Below are 24,828 nucleotides of genomic sequence, written 5' to 3'. Positions count from 1 at the left end.
ATGTAGTATAAATGGGGGTTCTCTAAATGATCAGTAACATTTCATTAATAATATTTTAGTTATCTGAAGACAGGTATATCTTATCTATGATACAGTTACTATAAGATTGTATTGTACTGTATTTTTTTGTCTAATTTTTATTAAAAGTAGGTAACACACCAAAATTGGACAAAAAAATCAACAATATGATTTGGCATGATAGGAGTGTGATTGCTAACAGCAATCACACTCCTATCATACCTAGGCAACCAGTAAATGCTGGAACCTAGGCATAATGGGCCTGTGATTGCTGTTAGCAATCACACTCCTATCATCATGCCAAGTCAGCCAGTACATGCTAAAACCTAAAGCTGCCCCTTGTGTATTGATGCTGCCAGCAGTATGGGGTCTGCACATCACTTACAGCCACCCTGTACAGCCACCCTGTACCATGCCCCCCCACTTACACATCCATGCTATCACACACACACACACACACACACACTCATTCATATACTCATTCATTCACAGATTCATTCCCTCATTCAAAAGAGATATAGGAGTACGATTTTTGATTGGTTGTGCTTAGTATTGATTTCTATGTATTTAGATGCCATAAGGTATTAATGAGCAAAGATTAGGATAATTTTAGATATTTATTGTAATGGAGAGTTGATGGTCGATATTGATTAGTACTTATTTCTGTGTTTAGATATTAACATTTAAATAATTTTAGACATTTATTTATTGGATTATGGGTGGGTATTATTATTATTGGTTAGTATTGATTTCTATGTTTTTAATGGACATAGGTATTAATGAAGATATATATGGTTAGGAATATTTTGAGCAATTATTGAACATGATGGGCTGTTGATGGGTATTGATTATTATAGATTAGTACTGGTTTCTATGTTAAAATACAAAAGGAAAATTACCTTCTTTTTTCTGCTGCTGCTTCTGTAAAACATAAAACAATGTTGCTTGTTTTACTCACTTTACATTTGAACAAATAAGTATTTAAAATATATATAGTTCTTAAACATAGGTTCAACATAAATTCATAGCAAAAAACTCAAAAGTTTTTTAGTAAAAGTAATGAAGAATAAGTTCAGATTTATACTTGCATTTGAAATATAGCAGAGGGAGCTATTTGCTACTTTGATCACCTCTCCGTAGAGAAAGATTTGGTATTTCAGAGTGCTATGACTATGGGGCTATTGCAATGCTGGTGACTTTTTCCTAAATAAACTCTAACAGTGTTGGAACGATAGATGGGACCAATTTGTCTTGACTGCAGATTTGAGTTCAACTTAGAAGCTCCATTTGAGAGACAAAGATGTAGCCCAATGACATCACCAACATTTAACAATCTCACTCCATTCTCATCTATGGCACCATCTATGACAATTATACTCAGTCAACTAAACATTCATAGTACAGTTCAGAATGCGTGAGGTGTCTATAACCAGGTCAGCAGTCAACTGATGTGTTAGAAAGTCATAAGCTTACTCAGGCTATGCCATTACAACACAATAGCATTTAACATTAAATCTAGCATTAACTCAAAATTATTACTACTTTAAGCAACTCACAATTTCCATGTCCCGTTCATTCTGCTCCTATGGAGGAACATCTTCGATGCTATGGAAAAAAGAAACACAATGTAAAGCCAAAGTAACTACCAATTGACAGCAACTATTACACTAGTATGAAGTGCAGGCTAGCCAATTTCTAGATCAAGGCAGATAAACGTCAGCTCTTGATAATAATTTATATTATATTGTTATTATAGTGCACCTTAATACTGATAAGAAGCTAACCGAATACATGTTTATTACAGAGTTCCTAAATGTAGGGTGAAATCTTAAACCTGTGTACTAATGTCTAATGCATGCCGTGAAGCTCATGCCTTCGTTGCCTGGATATTCATGTGCATATACAACCCTTATAAGTACCGCAAGCTAACAAATTGCGCCACTGGAGCTTCAATGCATATACAACCCATACCAGGTTTGCTTTAAAGGAACTGGATTGTCAAATCAGGTTAAAACCAATACAAGTGCCTCTGTTGACTAGATGGAGTGCTTGTCAGTTGCCTAGAAATGAGCAGTCATCTCCCAAATTTTGTACAAAAGTCAAACTTGAAAATTCACTAAAGCCAACTCACATTAGCAATCACATTGAAATCACTAGGGGTTCCAAGGACGACGGTACAATTTGCATGGTAAATGCCCCCTTTTCCCAACCTAATCCAAATTCCGTTGCATGCTTTCTTATGCTTATCCACTATTTTGCATGTTATTTGGGGGAGTATGTAAGTAATGCAAGTTGCTAGTGAATTTGTGAGTTAGTGTACCAATGCTGTTTTCGCCCTCTAAGATACATTTGCAGAAACTGGATACATACCTAGCACCAGTATAATGCATAGTTGCTAGCGGCCGGTGTTTTTCTCCTATAAGAAAAGGCAAAAGCGAAAATTTTTGGGCTCTGTGGCAGTTTTTCAAAATCGCAGCATGTTGACACTCTGGCGTTTTTTGCAAGAAATCTTGGCGTTTTTCTCCAATAGAAGTCTATGGGAGAGAAAAAACGCCATGAAAAAGCCATGTGGGTTTATTGCCTTGGCGTTTTTTATGGCGTTTTTTCCACAGTTACAATGCAGAGGATGGACCCAGTATCTGTGTGTCCTACGAGAAATAGGCTGGAAACAAACAGTTTCACACAAAACAAAGTCCTGGAGTGGTTCATATTGAATTTTACACCATTTGGAACTAACATGCCATTACAAACAAGCATACGCGACTGGATCCTGTGTGCCAAAAGCAACAGCAAACAATTTGCACCATCATTTGGGGCCAATCTTCCCAGAGGAGCAGACATTCGAAATAAAGCATGCCTTACAAACCACAGAAAAGAGACAAAAGGGTCTACCAAGTAAATGACATCAGGAGGGGGCAGATACTTGCCATTTATCCTAATCCCTTTTAGCTGGGTGAAACTTCTAACTTGTAAAGGCTGGAAAAACTGCCTAAGGTTAAAAAAAGCAATTTCCACAGAAAGGCTAAAACGCCAGAAAAAACTCCAGAAAAAACGCCAAAACGCAGGTAAATGCAGCGGCAGTTTTCTTGGCGTTTTTCCTGGCATTTTTCATCAAGAAAAAAACGCACTAATGCCAGGTTGTGTGTTGTCATATGGAGGTCAGTCTGTTTTATACAGAAGTCAGGTTGTGTGTATTATACAAAGTTCAGGATGTTTGGTGTTATACAGAGCTGTGTAGTGGTATAGACTGGTCACACTATTATACAGAGATGAGGCTGTGCTTTGTAATACAGAGGTCATACTTTGTGTTGTTATACAGAGTTTAAGCTTTGTGTTGATGTAAAGAGGCCAGTTTGTGTGTGTTATATCTACAGCTGGCTGTGTGTTATATTTTTCTATAACTACTTTGGATTAAAAACATATCCAGTACAACAGCGGAGCGGTGATTGCAGCTCTCTGGTACCGCACACAGCCTGATAGGAGTAGTGATTGATTGACAGGTCTGAGCAGCCTCCAGCACGCATGTGCAACCAACAGGTTAATTAATTGTGTATGGGGGGTGCTTGTGTTTTCAGATTTAAATGTGAAGATCTCTGGATCCGCATCATATGGAAGAAAATGCATTTTTTTCTGCAGTTTGGTTCTCAGAAACCACATAAAACATATGCATGGGATTTGTAGGGTTTGAAAGGATTGCGATTCCGAAAGATTAGACACTTCGACTGCTGTCAAAAATCCAGAAATACAAAAAGCCGACCTTTAAACAATATTTGAAAACTTTTAAAAAGTAGTTGGTTTCACCATAGATAATAAATACAAAGAATAATGTTGATGTCAACAGTATCTTCACAGAACTGGGCAAAACGTTGTCTTTTGTCTGATTCATGTGATGTATATAAAGAGCAGTTGTTGTTCATTGTCTTTCACTAAACTATTACTACTTCTACAGAATACGCATATCATCCTAAAATAAGAAAGGTAAGAAAGCATTATATAGTTTTGTTTGTTTGGTTTTTTTTTTACTTATATAGTTGTTTTTTTAGTAATTGCTTTCTTCTCTATTGCATGATGTTTTTTTTCTTGAGAATTTTTTTTTTTTTTCACTTGAACATTATTGTGATTATTGAGAATTTGGGAAGCTAGAATTAGTATTATGATGTTATAGGTTAGAAAAAGCATGTGTACTGTGGATATTAAGGCAAATTTACATTGACTGACTAACAAATCTCTATAAGTTGTGGTAATATTTTGAAATAATTCACCAGCTGCTAAAATATTTGTCATTGTCAATATTTGTACAGGCTTTGTCATTAAGGGGTTAAATCTGTGTATTAGCCTCTACCGTTTATCTATGACCCTTTTGGTCAACTACAACTTCCTTGCAGTACGTCTAAACCTCTGACCCTCTAGTTTTAGAACATGACCTCTTGTTCTCATTTCTCCTCCTTGAAATAAACGTCCTTTTTGTAAGTAATAGACTTGAAAAAATGTGAAATACCTATTGATTATTTTATATATTTCACCTTCTTTTATTCATGCATCAAGTATTTCACACCCTGCACCTCTTCGGTATATGTGTTCCATCCCTAATTATGTATTCAACATTCAAGTACTGTTTTATATGACATATTATACACTTTGGTGCATATTTTGTAATATTTTGTTGTTGTTTTTTTCTTACAGATGTTAATATTTTATGAAGAAAAGAACTATCAGGGTCGCAGCTTTGAGTGCCGCAGTGATTGTCCTAATTTAACCATTTACCTAAATCAATGCGGCTCCATCCGTGTCTTGAATGGATGCTGGATGATATATGAGCGTCTAAACTACATGGGATACCAGTATTTCATAAAGAGGGGAGAATATCCAAACTTTCAAGAATGGATGGGTTTTAATGATACTATCAGATCTTGTCTAGCAGTTCCACAAGTAAGCATGGATGTTTTGCTTCATAATGGTAAAGTGTACTTGACCTACGTATCTTTCAGTTCAGTGTACTTGGAAAAACCACTCATATTTATACAAAGTGTGTACTCAGGTATAAGGTTAGTAAGTAAGCTCTGGAGATGTGAAATGTGGGGGTTCCCGGCAAAAGCATTCTGCTCCTCATAATTGTGTTAGCTCCCCATTATATGTCTTGTCTCAACAAACAACACACCATCTTCCCCTGATAATCATGATGATGTATTCGGGGGGGGCATATGCACTCTGATTCTCTGGCAGCAGAATCGTACATTACCAGTTTGGGATATGTGGACTACGTAGTTTTCCTAGGTTGCTTTCTATTCTTTCTCCTTAAATGTATCAATTGAAGGGTTAAGGAGTAAAGTTATTTTCTGGTGACAATATCTACTTCCATTCCTAATATTTTATTATCTGTGCTTGGTCCACAGGGAGATAGAGCACTAGATCCATTAGCATTCACTCATTAACACATGGTTCACTAATATTTTGATAGGATTAAAGCTGAATTACCTACATCAATTACATTACATCATGAAGCCATTTTGTTTATAGGCCACAAAGATAACAGGGTTTCTCCTCTCTTAAAATAAGATGATTCTGGTTCTGGCAAAACAGTATCTGCTTCTTCTTAAACCCACTGGAAACATGTTTTCCAGCTACCAGGAGTCACTCTCAGCTACTTGGATTTCTCTAAATAACATTGAGAATGGTGTACTCTGGTGTTTATTTATCATTTATAACTGAATACTAAAAGCTGTTGGAAACACCGGAACCATAAAACAACAAATAAACTGTTCTAATGTGATAGATGCCATTGCCATTTCATCATTTACTTTTATTCTAATAATTATTATTTTCTATCATTACAGCATGGGGGATGTTATCGACTGAGATTGTATGAACGAAATAACTTTGGAGGCAAAATGTTGGAGGCTGCGGATGACTGCCCTTCAGTATTTGACAGTTTTAATCACCATGACATTCAGTCTTGCAATGTGTTTGATGGTTATTGGATTTTTTATGAAGAACCCAATTATAGAGGACGGCAGTATTACCTGAGGCCAGGAGAATACAGAAGATTCAGAGATTGGGGTGCCATGAATGCCAGAGTTGGGTCCTTCAAGAAAATCTTTTAGACAACATTAAATTGACAATGAATAATAAAGTTCTATGGTACCTATATATATACGAACCTCTGTTGTTTTTTCTAAGCTGTATTCATCAGTTTTATTCTTAAAGCATGACAATAAGCTATTTAAGTGATGTTGATCTAAGTATTATCCCAATTACTCAAACTAGAGAGTTTTTTAGCGACCATCTTGAAACATATCTTCTTTAGTGTAATTCATGCTAATGTAGCCTATATATAACTATATCACAAACATGCCTCTTATTGCAGTCAAAAGATCCCCAAATGCACAGATATTTAACACAATTACCCATGCCTTTATAGCCTCATATACTGTGTATATATGTCACGACTGTAACGACCCAGAGCGCCCAAAGATGGAATTGCAGGAGTCACCGTGCAAGAGCACACTTCCCTGTGTGTTGGGCCATCAGGATTGTGTGGCCGCATACCAGCACTGTGAAATAGCGGCGGGAGGTATGCAGTAAGATAACAGGATATAGAGATATCTGGAGCTAAGAACAGGAAAGGCAGGAGGGAGCTAGAGGAGTAGAAGCAGGTTGCAGAATGAGGAATACAGGGTACAGGGACAGCCTACACCCATAAATACAGGACTAGCCTAGGACTATATGATAACAATTGGATATTTAGTCATATCGTATGCCTATAGTATGCTTAGCCCACCACTATGCCAAAGTACTCCAATATTCAGCGGGTCCTAACGCTAAACCCTGCCTACTCAATCACTAATAAGCTGAAACCAAACATTGAATCTAAACACAAAACCAAGAAGGACATATCTTTAGACTGCTGACTGAGACAAACATAAAAAATGGGTGGGACACAACTTATAAAGGAAACAGAGCTGAAGCAAAGTGCAGAACTGGAATCCAGGAATTAGAAGTACAGGATAGAGCATATGGAAATCCAGGAATGGATTACAACAGGGGAACTCTAGCTAGAGACTGGGAAATTCAGAGATATGCAGTTCCGCAGCCTGGATGGGGCGTGACAATATATATATATATATATATATATATATATATATATATAATCACATTTGTTAATATTTGCAAGTATTTGCAAGTGTTGACATGGAAGTAAATTGGGTGGTAACAATTGCCAATCAGTGGTAACCCTTAACTCTGACCACTTCAATTCCTCAATATCCAATTGACTTTCCTCAAATTCGAGGAAACTTGACTAATGCCTTTATGCAATTTTAAACATCCCTAAGACATATTAACCTGGATGGGTATTGCAGACTTTGCAGAATGAATCAGAGGGAGCAAATGATTGAGCAGTGAAGAAACGTTGGGGATAGCACAATAAGTAAGGGGAAAGTAGCTTATGTTAATAAATGTTGAACTTTGACTTCAAATAAGATTAACTTCAGGTAATTTGAGATCACAATTAAACAACTTATATGGATACTGAATGAAGGTTTAGGTATAAGGTTAGTAAGTAAGCTCTGGACATGTGAAATGTGGGGGTTCCCGGCAAAAGCATTCTGCTCCTCATAATTGTGTTAGCTCCCTATTATATGTCTTGTCTCAACAAACAACACACCATCTTCCTCTGATAATCATGATGATGTATTCGGGGGGGGGGCATATGCACTCTGACTCTCTGGCAGCAGAATCGTACATTACCAGTTTGGGATATGTGGACTACATAGTTTTCCTAGGTTGCTTTCTATTCTTTCTCCTTAAATGTATCAATTGAAGGGTTAAGGAGTAAAGTTATTTTCTGGTGACAATATCTACTTCCATTCCTAATATTTTATTATCTGTGCTTGGTCCACAGGGAGATAGAGCACTAGACCCATCAGCATTCATTCATTAACACATGATTCACTAATATTTTGATAGGATTACAGGTGAATTACTGACATCTTTTGTAGTCATTTTCATCATTCAAGGAAATACTTAAAACCTGAACTGTAACTGTAACATCAGTGTCCAGTAGGAATACGGTCTACAATTTAGCATCTGCTCTTATATTTCCTTAACCAAGTAGAATCTGACAAGCTGCACTACTTGGTAACTCTTGAGCACCCTTTTGAAGTCTTGGTTAAGTCAGTAATTGACATTATCTGGTGCATATCTATCACTTAATAAACAACTGACTGTGTGTCTGTCAGTGTATGAGTGTGTGAGCGTTACTGTATGGTGTTAGAGGAAGCAGGTGTGTGCCTGGTGTTAGCGTGTGTGTTAGCCATGAAGATGGTGTGCATTGTGAGATATAGGGAGCAGAGGAATGAGCAGTGAAGAAGCTGTGCGGAGTGGGGAGGGCAGAGTAATAATAAAACAACAAGAATGGTTTTGTTAGTCACCCAGGAAGCGCTGTCAGGTGCCCATGGAACTTTAAAACTCAGAGTACGCAATACCAGGATAATTAATAAGACAATAAGAAGGGAATCTCTTTTAGGAACATTATTGCATGCATGTTCAAACTTCAACTTCATCACAGAATCTTTAGAACTTCACAGGTGCTTTACACATATTTATGTTTTGTCAACTGCATATAGAAATACTGCTAACTTTTAAATGGAACAATAATTAGTAACAATGTCAGAACCTAGCTGATACCAGAAAGAAATCAAGGCAAATTATCAACAGGCAGTTGCACAAAGCTCAGCAATCAGAATCAGGCTATAAAAAAAAGTCTGGGTCAACATGGAAAGGTTTCTCAGATAAAACCGTCCAAGGGCAGGCAGGAAGAGTTGAATGAGCTGTTCAGTTACTGATGTCTAAGATGACAGGACCCACTTGAAGAAAAGGAATGGAGTACAGAAGGTACGCCAGGAAATCTAGATAGTTCCTGGTGTTTTATTTGCGCCTTTTTGCCTGTGGCCCCCTGTCCATGTCGGATAGATACCCTTTCAATACAAGATCATGGCAAAAGAGAGGCCCTGTATTCAAAATGAACATCTGGAAATTCAAGGCACATTTTGCTTAACTTTAAATTCAAAAGTAGAATGTGGAACAGCTGTCTTGTGGAGGACAGGTATCTAGCAAGTATAAATTGTTTTATGTGCATTATCTTTGTGTGCAATCAACACTTTTTATTAAGCTGATAACAGCAGTGCCGGCCTTTTAAGTGCAACAGTTCAGTCTATTGTTACTTTATGTATAGTGAAATGATAATGGGCACATTTTATCAAGAGAGATTACGCTGCCAGATCTTTCTCTCTTGTTCCAGAAAGGCTGTCAGTGCCAGCAAAGGTCTACTGAGGTTGAATAACTGTCCCCATGTCTGTAGTACCTTTCAGAATCAATTTATATTATAGGAAACCATAATAATTGCTCACAACATCTGTGATATGAATAATGGTCCACTATTACTAAATATTGCAGCAATAATGTAAAATAATGGCTTCTAGATAGTTCTAGATAGTTGGTTGCTTCTGTGAAGTATGACTGGAAGGACAAACATATCAGGAGAGACTTAATGAACTTAATTCTGTAAAAATTGAAAGGAATATCGGTGGGAAATATGGTGGAAATAAATAGACTGATATAGTGGGGTTGATTCAATGACCTGACTAAACTCCACAACGGTGTAAAAAACACAATAAGCAATTCAATGGTCTCAGTACACCTCATAGAAAGCCTATACATTCTATGGTATGAATGCACAGAAAATGCTACATTAAAACCATAGAAAACACTTCCCTGAAAGGACGTTTAACACATGCTGAAACATTTTTTGTACTATAAGATATCAACCACCAACACTACTAGCCATGCGTGATTTACACATTACTAAGTATGCTGAAACCTCACTTAAAAGCCCAATCACACTTATTATATATATATATATATATATAATAAGTGTGATTACTTTACTGGTAACCTAGATAGGTTTCATTAAAAAATACTGTGTATGTAAAATGTTTATGTAGTATGTAGTATCAGGCAAGAGTATTACACATATATTATTATTACTTATTGTTTTTTATTGTTTTATATAATCCCATCATATTCCATAGGACTGTACAGTGGGTAGACAGGACAAAACTAGTAGTATATAACATCACAATTTGACTTACAAAAACAACAGGCGAGGAGGGCCCTGCTCAAACCAACCTACAATCTATATTCGACCCTTGAACTAAAGTAGCAACTTTTGAAAGTAAAACTTTGCATAGTAAAATTATTAAAAATTACATTTTACTTTTTAAAATTGTTACTTTAATCCAAGGATCAGATATTTCTGTAATGTTAAGGGTCATGCCCTGTAGTATCTTATAACCGGTCTGATACTACAAGAGTATTACGCATGTTCTTCACTGGGCTTGCGTATCAATGCATATTATTAGTTGTATGCTATTTCATTTTCATTTTTTGTGGTTATGCTTACAGTGCAATGAAAATATTTTAAATATAAATATGAGCGTTCAGTATGATTCCCTAAGTTACATTATCATGATAGCTAAAAATGTTATTTGTCCAGTATTGATTATTTATTCTGGTTACTTTATTTTATAACTGTAACTTAGGACCTGGTACACAATTACTACATTATATGCTAATAAAAGAGACACTGAGAATATTCCCCTTAGTAAACAGAAAACGGTCCCTTTGTTAGAATTCTGCAGATCAAGCAGTGATTGTGATATATATATAAGGGCTTCAGTGCAGGGCAGTAGCTACTGGTAATTTGCATCCGCAGTCCTGCAAACATGGGAAAGGTAAACAGCAAAAATCAAACTTTTTATCATTATTATTGTCTATTTATTTTTTTTAAATCGAAGCATCTCCATAACTTCCAAATATATTTAAATTATAAAATAACTTTCATAGTTAACCAATCATAATAATTACAGCTTCATCTGATCACTATGATTATGGCATTTTTTCCTTGTGTTTTAGTGCATATACCATTGTAATGATTTGAAGCTAATCAGATAAAAAGATAGTCTTGCATTACTAATTCTTATTATCTTTGCATCCTAGATCATCTTTTATGAGGACAGGAACTTCCAAGGTCGCTGCTATGAGTGCAGCGGTGATTGTGCCGACCTTCACTCGTACTTCAGTCGATGCAATTCTATCCGTGTTGACAGTGGTTGTTGGATGCTGTATGAACGCCCTAACTATTTAGGACACCAGTACTTCCTGAAGAAGGGAGAATATCCTGATTACCAGCAGTGGATGGGATTCAGTGACTCCATCAGATCTTGCCGTGTTATTCCACAGGTGAGTTAGGATGTGTTCTACATGTCAAAAATGATATTATACAATATGTGTATAAAATGTTGAGGTGGTGGAGTTTGCCATAAGCTGCAAAAGCTGAGCCCATTCCATCTGAAGGAAAGTACAAAATAATATAGAACTTGAAATAGTGAGCTAAAGAAAATAATTTGAAGGCCCCTAATCATTTTGTATTTACAAATACGCATATGCTTCATGCTATAAATAACCATATCGTCTCTTGTTATTTAGTTTCTTTTTTTCCCAATTATTTCTTCATTAGAATGCTTGCATTGTGTTTAAATATACACTACTGTTCAAAAGTTTGGAGTCAATTAGATCTTTTCATGGAAAACATGGACATTTCTAGCTAGGTCAAGATAATTGCAAAATGGTTTTCTAAAGATCAGTTAGCATTTTAACAAAGGAGTGATGGTTGCTCATAAAGGGCCTCTGTATACCTTTGAAAATACCCATTAAACCCATTAAAATGAGCTGTTTCCAGCTACATTAGTCATTTACAACAATAATGTTTACGCTGTATTTCTGATTCATTTGATGTTATTTTAATGGACAAACATTGTTCTTCGTCAAAAACATTTATGAGACATTTGAACTATAGTCTATATGGCAAGTATTCATTACATAATTTGTTTTATAAACTTTGAAAGAAAAAGTAGGTCTTATTTTAGGAAAGCAATTTATATTTTTGTGTAACAGTTATTTTATTTTACAACTATAATACATTTATTGCAAATTCACATTTTTGTAAGAAAACCATCTTATAGAGAAGAAAGTGAGTAGAAAGAAGTAACTGATAAAAAAAGTTCTACCAATACATGTGTATCTGTACAAATCTATCCATCTAAAATATACATACATCATATCTCTATATTTCTTATACTTCCATTACAGCAAAGAGGACCCCATAAAATAAGGATCTATGAGAAAGAGGATTTTAGGGGACAGATGCTGGAGGTTCTTGAAGATTGTCCTTCTGTCTTTGATCTCTTCAAATACCATGACATCAGCTCCTGCAATGTGCTTGAAGGCCACTGGATCTTCTATGAACAGCCCAACTACAGGGGAAGGCAATACTTTCTGAAGCCTGGTGAATACAGGCGCTTCACCGACTGGGGCTCCCTCAACGCCAGGGTGAGCTCTTTCAGAAGAGTCCTTGATGTCTGCTAATTCAACAGCCGCATGCAGATTATTTTCTCTTCTTCATGAAATAATAAACAAGTAAAGCAAATACGTGTATTGTTGTTGAATTTATTTTCTTCCAAAACAAGAGCAATTTATTTCCTAAAAGCCAAAAGGGGAAAAAACTCAAAAGGGAAAAGTAGTAATTTCCCATGTTCATAACATTAATATGGTTTCTTGGAATATATTTAAATCATACGTATAGTAAAATATGACTTAATCACACAATAAAGTCAAATAATGTAAAAGCACAAGACTGCTCAGGCCAATAGTCATGCAAATACTAAACCATTACTCAAGCACCTTATACTCAAAAACACACATGGACACAACATTGTGGTGTAAAAGCATTGGCTATAACTTTATTAACCAATGAACTCAACTAGGAATTCCAAACATACTACTGCCAGTTTCCATAATTGCTTTTGGTAGGCGGCTTCTCCAATAAACCGTTAGTTCTCATTCTGATACTTGTCAGCCTCAACTAGAGTGTGGCCCCCCAACATCTTCCTCACATACTTCTTGTTGGCTAGGATCATCCTACTTTGACTAAAAATGAGAAGAACACAAATAAACACAGGGGAACAGTGGTGTTAGGGGGTGCATTACATGAAGCTGGCAAGGAGCGGCAGCAATCAACAGTTATGTTCCACTGCCATCCCTCTCCCTCTGTTTCAAAAGTGCTGCTCAGCAGCCTAATTTAATTAAATTCCCCCGAGTGGCCTGACATAGAAAGTAGCCCCCACTTCCTTAAATATAGTCTTTGTCAATGCCAAATAATATAAGTTACATTTTCTTAATACACGGTTGTCTAATAGGACTGAAAGATAAAATACTTCAACAGCTATTCAGCATAGCAAACACATACACCGTGCACCTGTGCATACATCCATATACGGTATTAATAATGGACTCTCTTAAAAGACTTTACTTCATTTCTCAGGATTTGCCAAATGGTATGACATGATATTATATGGTATGACATCATAGGGAAACAGTATTAAGAAGGAATGGAGAATGGCCCAGAACACGTTTTCTGAAAGTAAGAACTCTACTTCATCTGTGCCAGTAAAAAGAGGCACCAGTGCTCATATCAGGGGTTATGTTCAAAATCAGTATACATCATTTCAATGGGGCTTGTCCTGTTTCGCATATGGACATGCACTCTATGATACATTTCTATGTTTATATGGTTAAAGAGAATGATATAAAACGTAACCTTGATTCAAAATAAATTAAAAGTAACTGAGGTACACAGTCCATACAATAAGCGTATACTGGGTTGAATGCTAAATATAGTATCTACCTACAGACACCTACCTACAGCAGTTACTAACATTATGTTCTGAAATACAATACAGATGTTGCAGCTGAAAAATAAATGAAAAGAGATCCACCCATGATTTTTTTAAATATGTAACGGATCTCGGTACCCCAAATGGGTATATCCGCTAAAGTCGGCTTCCTCTGGTACTTTGACTGCTGAAGCCCTTGCTTGTTATTGGCCGACGTCAGAATATCTTCAGAATACCTTCCCCTCAAGAAACATCAGCCGAGACTAGATGCTTAAGGGTAAAATCAGGAACTCAGTCTAATGGGAAGCACAACGGGATTTAAACTGTACAAGCGGGTAATTGTCATACAATAGTCACAGCTATCGCTATTGAAGCCTGTGGGGAAGATGGTAAACATGGGCAGTTTCCTGACTTTTGGCTGAAACCAGTTAAAAAACGGCTGAATATGGGTTCTTGGTGCAAATACTAGCCATAGAGGTTTCTGTCCTGTCCTTATCCGATGAAGAGTAAAACACCACACATAAAATCCCTTCCCAAAATACAGGTACCTCAAATCTGCGTCCAAGCTCCACAATCTTTAGAGTCTATAGTAATTGGGGAAACGTGGTACACTATACCAGGGCGAAGAAGTAGTTCCAATAGACTTCATGTACCTACCTCCCCAAAAACAGAACCCCTTCCAGGGCCAGGGCCTATAGGCTGTAGGGAGGAGGTTTATCAAAGTTTCCCGTCTCAGTTAAGCTAATCAAAGCCAGTATGTCCACATTTATGATGATGGAGAAAACGAAAAATATTTCTAATGAAAATTAAAGAAAATCTAACCTTTAATAATAGCCTGTCTGCACAGTTAGGTAGAAACTAGCCTAAGTAAAAACAAACAAGGACCCTATAGATGCTGGCACATTTTTTGATTTCCATCTCAATTGGCTATTCTCATCGCACGCCCTGTGGTGTGATTAAGTGATATGATGTCTTCCTGCTTATTTGGACTTTGACAGAGGACAGTCCTTCATTTGCTTTTAGTCTGTGTATAGAATTGTTGTTCCCTATTGTCTCACTATGACAATTTAAAAACCCTGAAATATATTAAAATATATCTAAAAAATGAAAATAAACAATTAAAAAAAAAACATAAACTGGGGTCTCCATTAGTCTTTATTAACCAAGTATGAGTTCTTCCTTCACATGTGGTGGAGTGAGGGTTCATTAAATAATCCTTGGGGGTAACATACCCATGGTTACCCCTGTCCTCTATGCGCTGCTAAAGTGGATGGGGACATTAAATTATCTACAACTTCCTATGGGAGACACAGACCACCAGTCATGTCTCACCTTCACACACTCCATCCCAGAGATTTGTGAATTTGTAAGTTATTTTAGCAAGTGCTAGAATGGAAGGACATGCAAATGAGGTTGAGGCTGTCAGTCAAGTTAACCCTTAACTCAGCCAAGAACTCGGCTTGTTAGTGAGTAGACCCATCTGTGTCTAATATATCATCTCTTTTTATTTCTAATAGGAAGCTGCCCTGAATAGTTAAACAAATTCACTCAAGCCAACTCACATTTGCAAAGTAAGAAACTCACTGATTCATTAACCTTGCAAATGTGAGTTGGAACTAAGTTCCTGGGGTCATGCCACATTACGTGACACAGTGCGACTACATCTACAGATCTGGCATTAAAGCTATAGAGGTGAGTGTGTCTTTGGCTTCCAACATAATTTTATAGTTAAAACGGACAAAAAGCCATCAGCAATCTTGAGAGCCATAACAAGCTCCATTTACAGGAGCTTCAGGGCGCCGTGCATCCACCGCATCTGCCTCAGCATGTCCCTAACGTGTATAGTTATAGCTGTTAAAGTTCTCATGGCGCTTGTTTGGTCTCAAGCATTGAATCATTTATGACAGCAAAAGCTCTGCCCTGTAGAATGTTCCGTTTCATAATGCAGAAGGTTCTGTATAATGTATATTGTTACTTAACTGAGTACATGGACACCTGGAAAAAAGCAGAAAAAAGGGAACAAAAGCTTCACTGGTAAAGTATAGAATAAACAGAACTATACATCATCCTTGGTGTGCAAAAAACCAATGAGCCCTTTGTGTAATTAATGCTGCTTTAGCAGTCTGTAAGGTATATATAGACATTGCCATTTACCAATACACACTGGGATATACTTTTACACCTCTTGATACAATGGGAGAGGTAAGGATATATTGATTATTTATTCTTGATGAACATAATGGGTTCCGTCAAATTCTGTGTTTCTATATTTCAATTATATGTTCATTGTTGATGGAAAGTTCAGTTTCTCATTAAGCTTTAGCTCCGATGATCTTATAAGAATTCCTATTTCTCCTGTTACAGATTATCTTCTACGAAGACAGGAACTTCCAGGGACGTTCCTATGAATGCAGCAGTGACCATAGCGATTTGCAATCTTTTTTTAGTAGATGTAATTCTGCTCGGGTATTAAATGGCTGCTGGGTTATTTATGAACGTCCAGGATACATGGGATTTCAGTACTATCTTAAACGAGGTGACTATCCAGACTACCAAAACTGGATGGGCTACAATGACTCCATTAAATCCTGTCGCATGATTCCACAGGTACAGATTCTTTTAACTTAAAACTTTCTGTTTAAAACTTTCTGGCATTTTAAAAAGTACAGTTCTTAACAAAGTGTGAGACTAGCTCATCCAAGCACAGACAATGCTTAAATACCTCGGCTTACTATAAGGATACTCTTTTAGCTCACATGTGCAGTTTGCAGAAAAGGAACCTACATTAGTATATCAGACTAATATATTTTATAAACTTACAATATTGTTATATTTTATATTATAGCATCACGGTTTGCACAGACTACAGCTTCATGAAAGAGAAGACTTTAAAGGTCAAATGATGGAGTTTACCAAAGATTGCCCTCATGTTTTTGAGAAATTCCGTTACCATGATATCGGTTCCTGCAGAGTTCTTGATGGATACTGGATATTTTATGAACAGCCCAATTACAGAGGTCGTCAGTACTACATGAGACCAGGAGAATACAGAAGGTCCAGTGACTGGGGTGGGATAAACAGCAGAGTGAGCTCTTTCAGGAGAGTTGTGGATTATAATTTATAAATAAATGATTAAATAAAACGTGATTGATATTGCATAACATAACTGGTGTATATTCTTTATGAAAACCTAAAACTAAATCATTTTCATGTTTTGTTTTAACATGACAAGTCTGACTATAATATGTGTAACAAGGAAATCTTACAAATGCTAATTTGCAGCTATGAAACCATACTTTTAAAGAAGCCTTTGAGGGAATAAGGTTGTGATGAGGAATAACAGCCGAACACACCTGGTTATGAGATTAAAGTTAAGCTAAAATGCATTTGGAGGTAACAATTAGATGTTGTAAGCCAACAGGAAAAATACATCAGCAAACTAGTTCAGATCCTGAAATAACGTGACACTTGACACATGTTCATGCAATTTAGTTTGATTTATTATATCAAAAGATATCAAAAGAATTCACTGGCGCTAAAGAGCCATAGAAAAAAATAACTACAGATGATTAAATAGACTGCAGCGATTACATCATCAGTCAAAAAAAGAACAAGTAAATAGGATTTAGAAGTAGACAGAGAACTGACTGCTTTGCTCAGATTATCCACCAGGACTATACTACGAAATTCCTCATTACGCTTCTAAATATCCATCATGCAATGCTTGTATACTTATATATTATCTAAAGATATTTTTTCCATCAGAGATCACTTTCTAAGCTTGTTTAAGGAAATGAGGTGCCAGGCGCGTCATTGGTCGTTAAGTGACCGTTTTTCCGTGACGTGCCTGACCCGTCAATGGACGTTAAGGGGTTAAGCATTTACACTCCTACATCGAGACCAAGTTGGTTTTGTTCGTAGTAGGCAAGCAAACGACAACACCCGAAAATGTATCAACATGATATGGAAAGCATCTAAAAAGAAAATCCCCAGCTTATATATGTCTTTCTATGCCGAAAAAGCGTTTCACAGATTACATTGGAAGTACCTAGCATTATATTCCTCTCCTATAGCCTGCGTCTATACTATGGGATTCTTGTCTATACCTTTCACCATAACTTACGGGACTAGACGGGTCTAGACAGGGCTGCCCCCTCTCACCCCTTTTATATACTCTTTATATACTGAATCCTTAGCTGCCAAAATATGTTCAGATCCTATGATTAAAGGTTTTGATGTTACACCAAACATAGCTTTAGGTTTATTTGTGGATGATGTCTTAACTGCCTTAAAAGACCCTTCCACATCACGACCGGCCCAACAATTGTACCAATACACACACATTTTTTATCACAAAATTAATATCAAGAAAACACAAGCTTTGCCCCTCCACCTTCATCAAATTCAAGTAACTGCCTTAAAAACTACCTGCCAATTTGACTGAAGAAAAAAATATCTCCAATATCTTGGCATTAAACTTCCACGCTTCCTGAAAGATCTAAATTAACTTAATATTAACCCTATATGGAAACAAGTACAAACCGACATTTCGAGAAGGAAGTCGTATGAACTCTCATGGTTGGGTAGGATTGCAGCTGTGAAAATGACAGCTCTACCAAAACTACTCTATGTATTTCAAAAGACAATATTCACATTTATAAACATCAAAGGTAAATCAGGGTAGCCAAACAGACATTATATGGGTGTTCCTGAGATCACTTTCTGTTAGCACAATATTAGCACAAGCTACCCTCTTTCATACAACATTGGAACCTTCACTCTGGGTAAATGAAGAAAATGCTTATCTTTACCATTACACAGGAGACCAATTATAGTGGCTTAAACCACCCTACACCCAAAACTGAACGAACTTCCATCTACAAAGACCTGTACATTCTATGTATTGGCAAAAGTTTCAAAATGGCTAAAATTCCTTACTACTCTCTGTCAGCAACTGACCCGCAGCCACTCACTGGAATACCCGCGGCTCGGTCCTCTGCCACGTCCTCACTGAAGCCGGCGCGCGCCATTTTTCTCTGCTGCCGGGAGGCGCTCGGCTATGTGCTCTCCCGGTGACCTCTTCCGGACCGGGAACATTTAAAACCCAGCAGCTCACTTGGTATATTTCCTCTGTGTGTTCCTGTTGTTTGAGTTCAGCTTATTGTTATCGACCCCAGCTTGTTTAACAGACTTTGATATATTTCTGGAAACCCTGACCCTGCCTTGTTCAGTTTAGGGCACGTTCATATACACAGTGTTCTTGGAACCTTCTTCTCTGCGTCTCTTCCTATATTTAACCTTTACACTCTCACAAAATCTACCCCTGTATCTACATTGGAACTACTAGTCCCCGACTTACAGCTGACAAACTGGGGTTCACTTGCAACACTGTGTCTGGGTGGCCTGTATGAGAAGGGTAACATTTCGCAATCTTCTCAGGCTTTACAGGAAGCCCACAATATTCCATCAAGTGATTTTTATAAATACCTTCAAGTTAGACATTTATTGAAATCTCAATCCAATCCTCCTTTGATCGAAGTGACGCTCTCTAACCCTATCATTACCCTATGTAGACCATACCACGTATGCTAGCTTGGGAGAGGGAACTGAATTAATCATTTCCCTTAACAGTTTGGAAAAGATGCTGAAGAAGCCATGAAGGGGGTTATACATTGTACCAATCACCTAGAATTACAAAAGAAAATATCCTGTAGGTGGTATTTAACCCCAAAACGTTTAGCACATTTGTTTCCTAATAGTTCATCCCTATGTTGGAAGGGATGTGTTTGCCATCTTTTTATGTTCATAATATGTACATTTCTGTAAGATGTCATTTCAGCATATATTATCTTGTGTACATTTGGTGTTGGCTGATTGTGATGAACATACTGTATATGACAAAAATAAAGAAAAAAATCCCTTTAAAAAATAATTTAAAATAGTGTAGCAAGTAATGGAGCTTTTTGCTCTTTTATAGTATAAGAACACCTATTCATGTGTGGTATTATTCTACTCAGGGGATGTTACTGAACATAAATCAGGGTTATTTTTTATTAATGAGACCTAACATATGGAAAAAAAATCTAAGTAAAATTGCACAATTGTTTTTATTTCTTTTTTTTTTGCTGTTTTTTAATTTTCATTTATACCAAAAAAAGAGAAAGACCATTTGTCCTTGAAAAAAACCAAAATATATAACTTGTGTGGGGACACTAAACATGGAAAAGGAATCACGGGTGAATAAAGATTTTTTAACGCATTGGTTTTTCCTTCAAATTGATTCCTTAAAATCATATATAATTGAAATTATACATTTTGAGTCACCATACAGTCATGTACCTTGTGTGTCATAAATCAGCTTACTCAAGATAAATATGATTTGAACTAAGCAGAATAAAAAAAAGGATTTTATAAAAAGTCATCCAGTGTTACAAATGCATTTTCTTTTGGCGTGCTGTATGCTCCCTCTCATGTAAAATTGGCTTGGCTGACAGGTTCAATACATTGAATTCAGGAAATAAACCTTGTCAGCAGAAGACTAAACCCTACATTCAAATAGCAGACCACACAGTTTCTTCAATGAACCATACACAATGCATTATCATGGAAATTCTGTAGGTTTAGCTTTAGTTTGAAAATCACTATATAAGGAAGATGGGTTTCCCATTAGTTGCACTTTAGTTTCAAATCTCATCAATAGACCGCCATGGGAAAGGTAAGTTGAAGGCAGTGTACACCTAATAGTTTTACATGGTAGCATCAACTTGCTTTTGTACTAAGTAGTCTTATATTTATCTGTATACGATAATGATTGACAGTGCTTTTTTCCCCCTAAACAATGTTTATTATGCCTCCATCTCACATTTTAAAGTGATAAGACCACATTTCAAACTTTGTACCAGAATTTTTTTATACAAAACACTTTTTGTGTTCCAGATGGGTGAGGAGTTCATAAACCCATGGCACCTGCAAAGGGGCGCAAAACTGTTTTGTACTTGATGACTTTTTTAAAGCATTTTCTTGGATCAAGAAATCACTGTATATTCGAAGGGAAGCTGCAGTCCCACATTGTGATAACTCCCCATTTTATTTTAATAGATTTTATGTGTTAGTTGTTTACATAAACTTTATTCTCTTTTAGATCATCTTCTACGAGGATAGGAACTTCCAAGGTCGCTCCTATGAATGCAGCTCTGACTGTTCTGAACTGAATTCATACTTCAGTCGCTGCAACTCCATCCGAGTAGAAAATGGAAATTGGATGCTTTATGAACATCCCAATTACAGGGGCAACCAGTACTTCCTAAAGAGGGGAGAATACCCTGATTTTTCCCACTGGACAAGTCATAATGACTCTATCAGATCTTGTCGTATAATTCCACAAGTTAGTTTTTCTTTCTTTTACTTTTTTTTTTTGCACCAATGTTTTACCCAACACAGAGTTTACCTTTAATACATATTCTTTTTAACAATGTCCTCCTATCTGTGTCCCCTCGTTTGTTTTATCCCTACTCTTATACTATGAATACTCTCTTGCTACACATCCATTCTTTCCTGTTTTTTTTTCGATACTGAGTTATTAAAAGTTAATTTCTATAACACCGACTATCTGAAAAGAAAGCCCTTCTTCTGTAATTAAATAGGCTGCACGTGTTGATGCTGCTGTTCTTTCTGTATAATGTTTTTAGAAACAGATTGTCAACCACCTCCTCTACTTGTCACTCACACTCACTACTCATCTGTTTCATATTTTTCTTTATACCACTTGTCTATTGATGTTGTCTCCCATTCTTATGCCTGTATGCTTTGCTCCAATACTGCTCCTCCATTTATCCATATAATCTAGACAGAAAGCAGGCAGAACAAGGTTTTCTTCTAAGGTTGAACAACTGCAGTAGTAATGCTATTTGAGGTACAAGAACAAAAATTAAAAACAAAATAGCAGAAACAGACTGAATTCAATAATTTTTTTACTTTACATACTACATACCTGTTAATTTGCATTCTTTGTTTTTCAGCACCGTGGAACATTTAGAATCAGAATCTATGAGAAGGAAGACTTCAATGGAGCCATGTTGGAGTTCACCGAAGATTGCCCCCATGTTCATGAAGAATTTAGATACCATGATGTTTGCTCTTGTAATGTCCTGGAAGGCCACTGGATCTTCTATGAAGAGCCAAACTACAGAGGACGTCAGTATTACCTGAGACCTGGAGAGTACAGGAGATTCAACGACTGGGGGGCTCCTAATTCCAGAGTAGGCTCCTTTAGACGTGTCCAGGAATTCTACTAAATTCTGTGCTACACTATATTTAGCTATTTGACAATCAATAAACGATCAATAAATGTAAATCAATAAATCATTTAAAGCTTCATATTTGTTTTGATGTGCATTGTTTCCTGATGGTCTACCTACACATTATTAATGGGGCGATACATTTTAAGTATAGAATTATAAGTATAAACCATATAGATAACAGTCACCCCATGTGAAGGTGTGAGAATTGTTATTGCAAGGGCTGGATTAACCAAAGGGCACATGGGGCAACTGCTCCAGTGTCCCAGAGTGGTAGGGGACCCTGAGGCCCCCATCCTGTAGTGGACTTACTTGTTTAGTAGGAGCTGCTCCACTGCTGCTATAACCTGAGAGCTCTGTATTAATGTGAGGGACTGTTAGACGCTAGCTTTTAAGTCTCCTTAAATATGTTTCTTTGCTAGAACAAAGTAGTATGCATACAGAACTAATTCAAGACAGATGCTGGTCATAGGTACTATAGGCTCTGTATTCTTAACAAGATGAAGGAGAAAGAAAGAAAGAAAGAAAGAAAGAAAGAAAGAAAGAAAGAAAGAAAGAAAGAAAGAAAGAGATGTCCCCCTTCTTAGCATTAGTTTTTATACCCCTTTACATTCACAGTTAGGGTATAAGTTCTTACTATATATGGGCAATATGTGAATTTTAGGAATCCTATTGGATCAGTCGTATAATACCATGGCATTCTACAGAAGACCCTCTAAGATCCATGTCACCTGATTGAGAACACATGTTCCTAGCACTCAGGTTACATTCAGGTCTAAAGTGTGTACATGTATAGAAAATAATAAAAAACATGACAATGATTTCTTACAATTACCCAAACATTGACATTGGAATACTGGAACAAGCAGTTCAGCAAAAGTGAGCAAAATGTTGAATCTGTTAAATGACTGCTTGATGCCACAATCAGTGCCTACACCAACTAGAATGGCAACCTGTTTCTGGTTATAACTAAAAACAAATACCTTTTTTTGAAGAAGTATTTCGGGAACAGCTACCATAATATGGTGAAAAGAAGATTAATTAATGGAAAGTAGAGGCTTCATCAAAACACTTTATTTTAGGATGGCCAGCTTCAGTAGATTCAACTTCAATAACGTCAAAAATGCATTCTTAAAAAAAAATGCATCCTTAGAGATCAATGTTATTTTCAAACTAACATTATTGAAGTATAGACAAAAGTTAGACTAAAGAAAGATAGCGCTAAAACATATAGATATTTAAATCATTATTTTATTATAAATATATAAAAAAATAGTATGGATAAAACACAAGAATACAAAAAAAACTACCATCTTACCATTAAATTTGTTTTTTTAGACACATATTGTTCCCTTTTCTTTATTGGACTAATTGTTTCTATAATTAAACACTGGGTTAACTAGGCTATAGAGAGTCACACTAGTGCTGTATCTTGTAATTATCGCCATTATTGAAGTATACTTATAAGAAATACCCTTGGGTAACATATACAAAAAAAAGAAGTTTAGACCAATGTGGTTTTTGTCCTAGGTCCACTGTTTATTAAAGATCTTGCCGTGGGTATTGACATCTATGTGGCTGTGCTTGCAGATGACACACAATTAGGTAAGGCAAAACAGTCTAAAGTAGATGTTACTTCGCTGCGAGGAGATTTGGAGCACTTGGCTGCCAAGGGACAGGTTAGTTACGCATTTTGTAAAATGAAATAAATGTGTAAATTATACCTTAAATTGAGTTATGCTAGGGAAATCATTAAATAAAAAGGACTTAATTATAATTGGAAACAATAAACTTAGGAACAGTGTTCAATATCAGGTAGCTGCTGCAAAGGCATTTATTGGCATATATAAAAGGAGGTATAGATTCACAAAAGGTGAATATAATCTTGCCCTTGTGTAGTCAATGTTAGAAACCCACCTTAAATAAGCAGTGCAAGTTTGGGCACCTATTCTTAAAAAGGACATTAAATTGTTTCAGCGTTGAGCATTCAGGATTTCTGAGTTGGTTTGTCTGAGTAGTTCTTGCACGACAGGCTTGTATTGCAGTGACATGTCCATAAGTCAGGATTTCCTGCTCTTAAGAGTAATTCCAAGCCGTCTGGCGCATTTTGTGGGCAGCGACCTTTGCCCGCTGCTTTGTTTTGAGAGATACGTGTGACTTAAACCACTGAATATTGCTCCCATTCTTTTCGAATTCAAGCAGCTACGCAGGCAGCTAGATGGGGCATAGAGGAGTCGGTTATTAGGAGGATTGGGCACTGGGAATCTGCACATTTTAAGTATTTTATTCACGCTCATCCAATATAAAAAAAAAAGAGATAAAAGAATAAAAATGTAAAAAAATAATAATATAACAAAATAATTAAGAGACTAAAAAAGGTAAATAAAATAACATAAGGATGGAAAATATTTATGTTCTGTACCTTTAAGGTACCTAAAAAAGGATATCTAATGTGATCTCATCCATTTTCAGGCTTTGATGCCTGGAGTTATTATCTTAGATCACTCCTATGTTGTTTTGGAGGGGAGCGAGATCGTTGGCTGGGATTAATAGAGCTTGCATTAATGTTAACAAGGCTATTTCTCGCTTTGTTGCTCTACAAGGGGGAATGATAATATTACACCCTGACTGTCGCTTTCCAGTTTTGGGAAATTCTTGTTTTGCATGAACATGTTTATTTGCATGTGTAATCATTTATTTTGCTCTATTATAGTTCGTCACAG

The 24,828-nt window shown here is 36.5% G+C and overlaps 4 protein-coding genes and 1 pseudogene across 4 annotated transcripts in view; 4 read left to right on the top strand and 1 right to left on the bottom strand.

Annotated features, from left to right (window-relative positions):
• Positions 1–24,828, bottom strand: part of LOC128501354 (carboxypeptidase O-like) — a 165,620-nt gene that overhangs the window by 22,073 nt on the left and 118,719 nt on the right. The window lies entirely within an intron of this gene.
• On the top strand, positions 3,965–6,165 carry LOC128501379 (gamma-crystallin M2-like). The gene is made up of 3 exons (XM_053470819.1): positions 3,965–3,996; positions 4,702–4,947; positions 5,853–6,165. The coding sequence occupies exons 2-3, from the start codon at positions 4,702–4,704 to the stop codon at positions 6,117–6,119; spliced, it is 513 nt and encodes a 170-aa protein (XP_053326794.1). The 5' UTR covers positions 3,965–3,996; the 3' UTR covers positions 6,120–6,165.
• LOC128501366 (gamma-crystallin 2) lies at positions 10,772–12,562 on the top strand. Its single transcript, XM_053470806.1, has 3 exons — positions 10,772–10,808; positions 11,074–11,316; positions 12,226–12,562. The coding sequence occupies exons 1-3, from the start codon at positions 10,800–10,802 to the stop codon at positions 12,499–12,501; spliced, it is 528 nt and encodes a 175-aa protein (XP_053326781.1). The 5' UTR covers positions 10,772–10,799; the 3' UTR covers positions 12,502–12,562.
• LOC128501356 (gamma-crystallin 2-like) lies at positions 15,975–16,963 on the top strand. Its single transcript, XM_053470797.1, has 3 exons — positions 15,975–16,010; positions 16,173–16,415; positions 16,654–16,963. Exons 1-3 carry the CDS (start codon positions 16,002–16,004, stop codon positions 16,930–16,932), a joined length of 531 nt encoding a protein of 176 aa, XP_053326772.1. The 5' UTR covers positions 15,975–16,001; the 3' UTR covers positions 16,933–16,963.
• Positions 20,515–22,184, top strand: LOC128502208 (gamma-crystallin 1-like; annotated as a pseudogene).

The sequence above is a fragment of the Spea bombifrons genome, chromosome 7, assembly GCF_027358695.1.
Source record: "Spea bombifrons isolate aSpeBom1 chromosome 7, aSpeBom1.2.pri, whole genome shotgun sequence".
NCBI lineage: Eukaryota > Metazoa > Chordata > Amphibia > Anura > Pelobatidae > Spea > Spea bombifrons.
This window is presented reverse-complemented; position numbering and strand designations above follow the sequence as displayed.

Excerpts from the sequence above, each read along its gene's own strand:
- LOC128501379 (XM_053470819.1), top strand. The coding sequence starts at position 4,702 with ATGTTAATATTTTATGAAGAAAAGAACTATCAGGGTCGCAGCTTTGAG. Across the intron at positions 4,948-5,852 it reads CTTGTCTAGCAGTTCCACAA|CATGGGGGATGTTATCGACT; the intron begins GTAAGCATGGAT and ends CTATCATTACAG.
- LOC128501366 (XM_053470806.1), top strand. Across the intron at positions 11,317-12,225 it reads CTTGCCGTGTTATTCCACAG|CAAAGAGGACCCCATAAAAT; the intron begins GTGAGTTAGGAT and ends CTTCCATTACAG.
- LOC128501356 (XM_053470797.1), top strand. Across the intron at positions 16,416-16,653 it reads CCTGTCGCATGATTCCACAG|CATCACGGTTTGCACAGACT; the intron begins GTACAGATTCTT and ends TTTATATTATAG.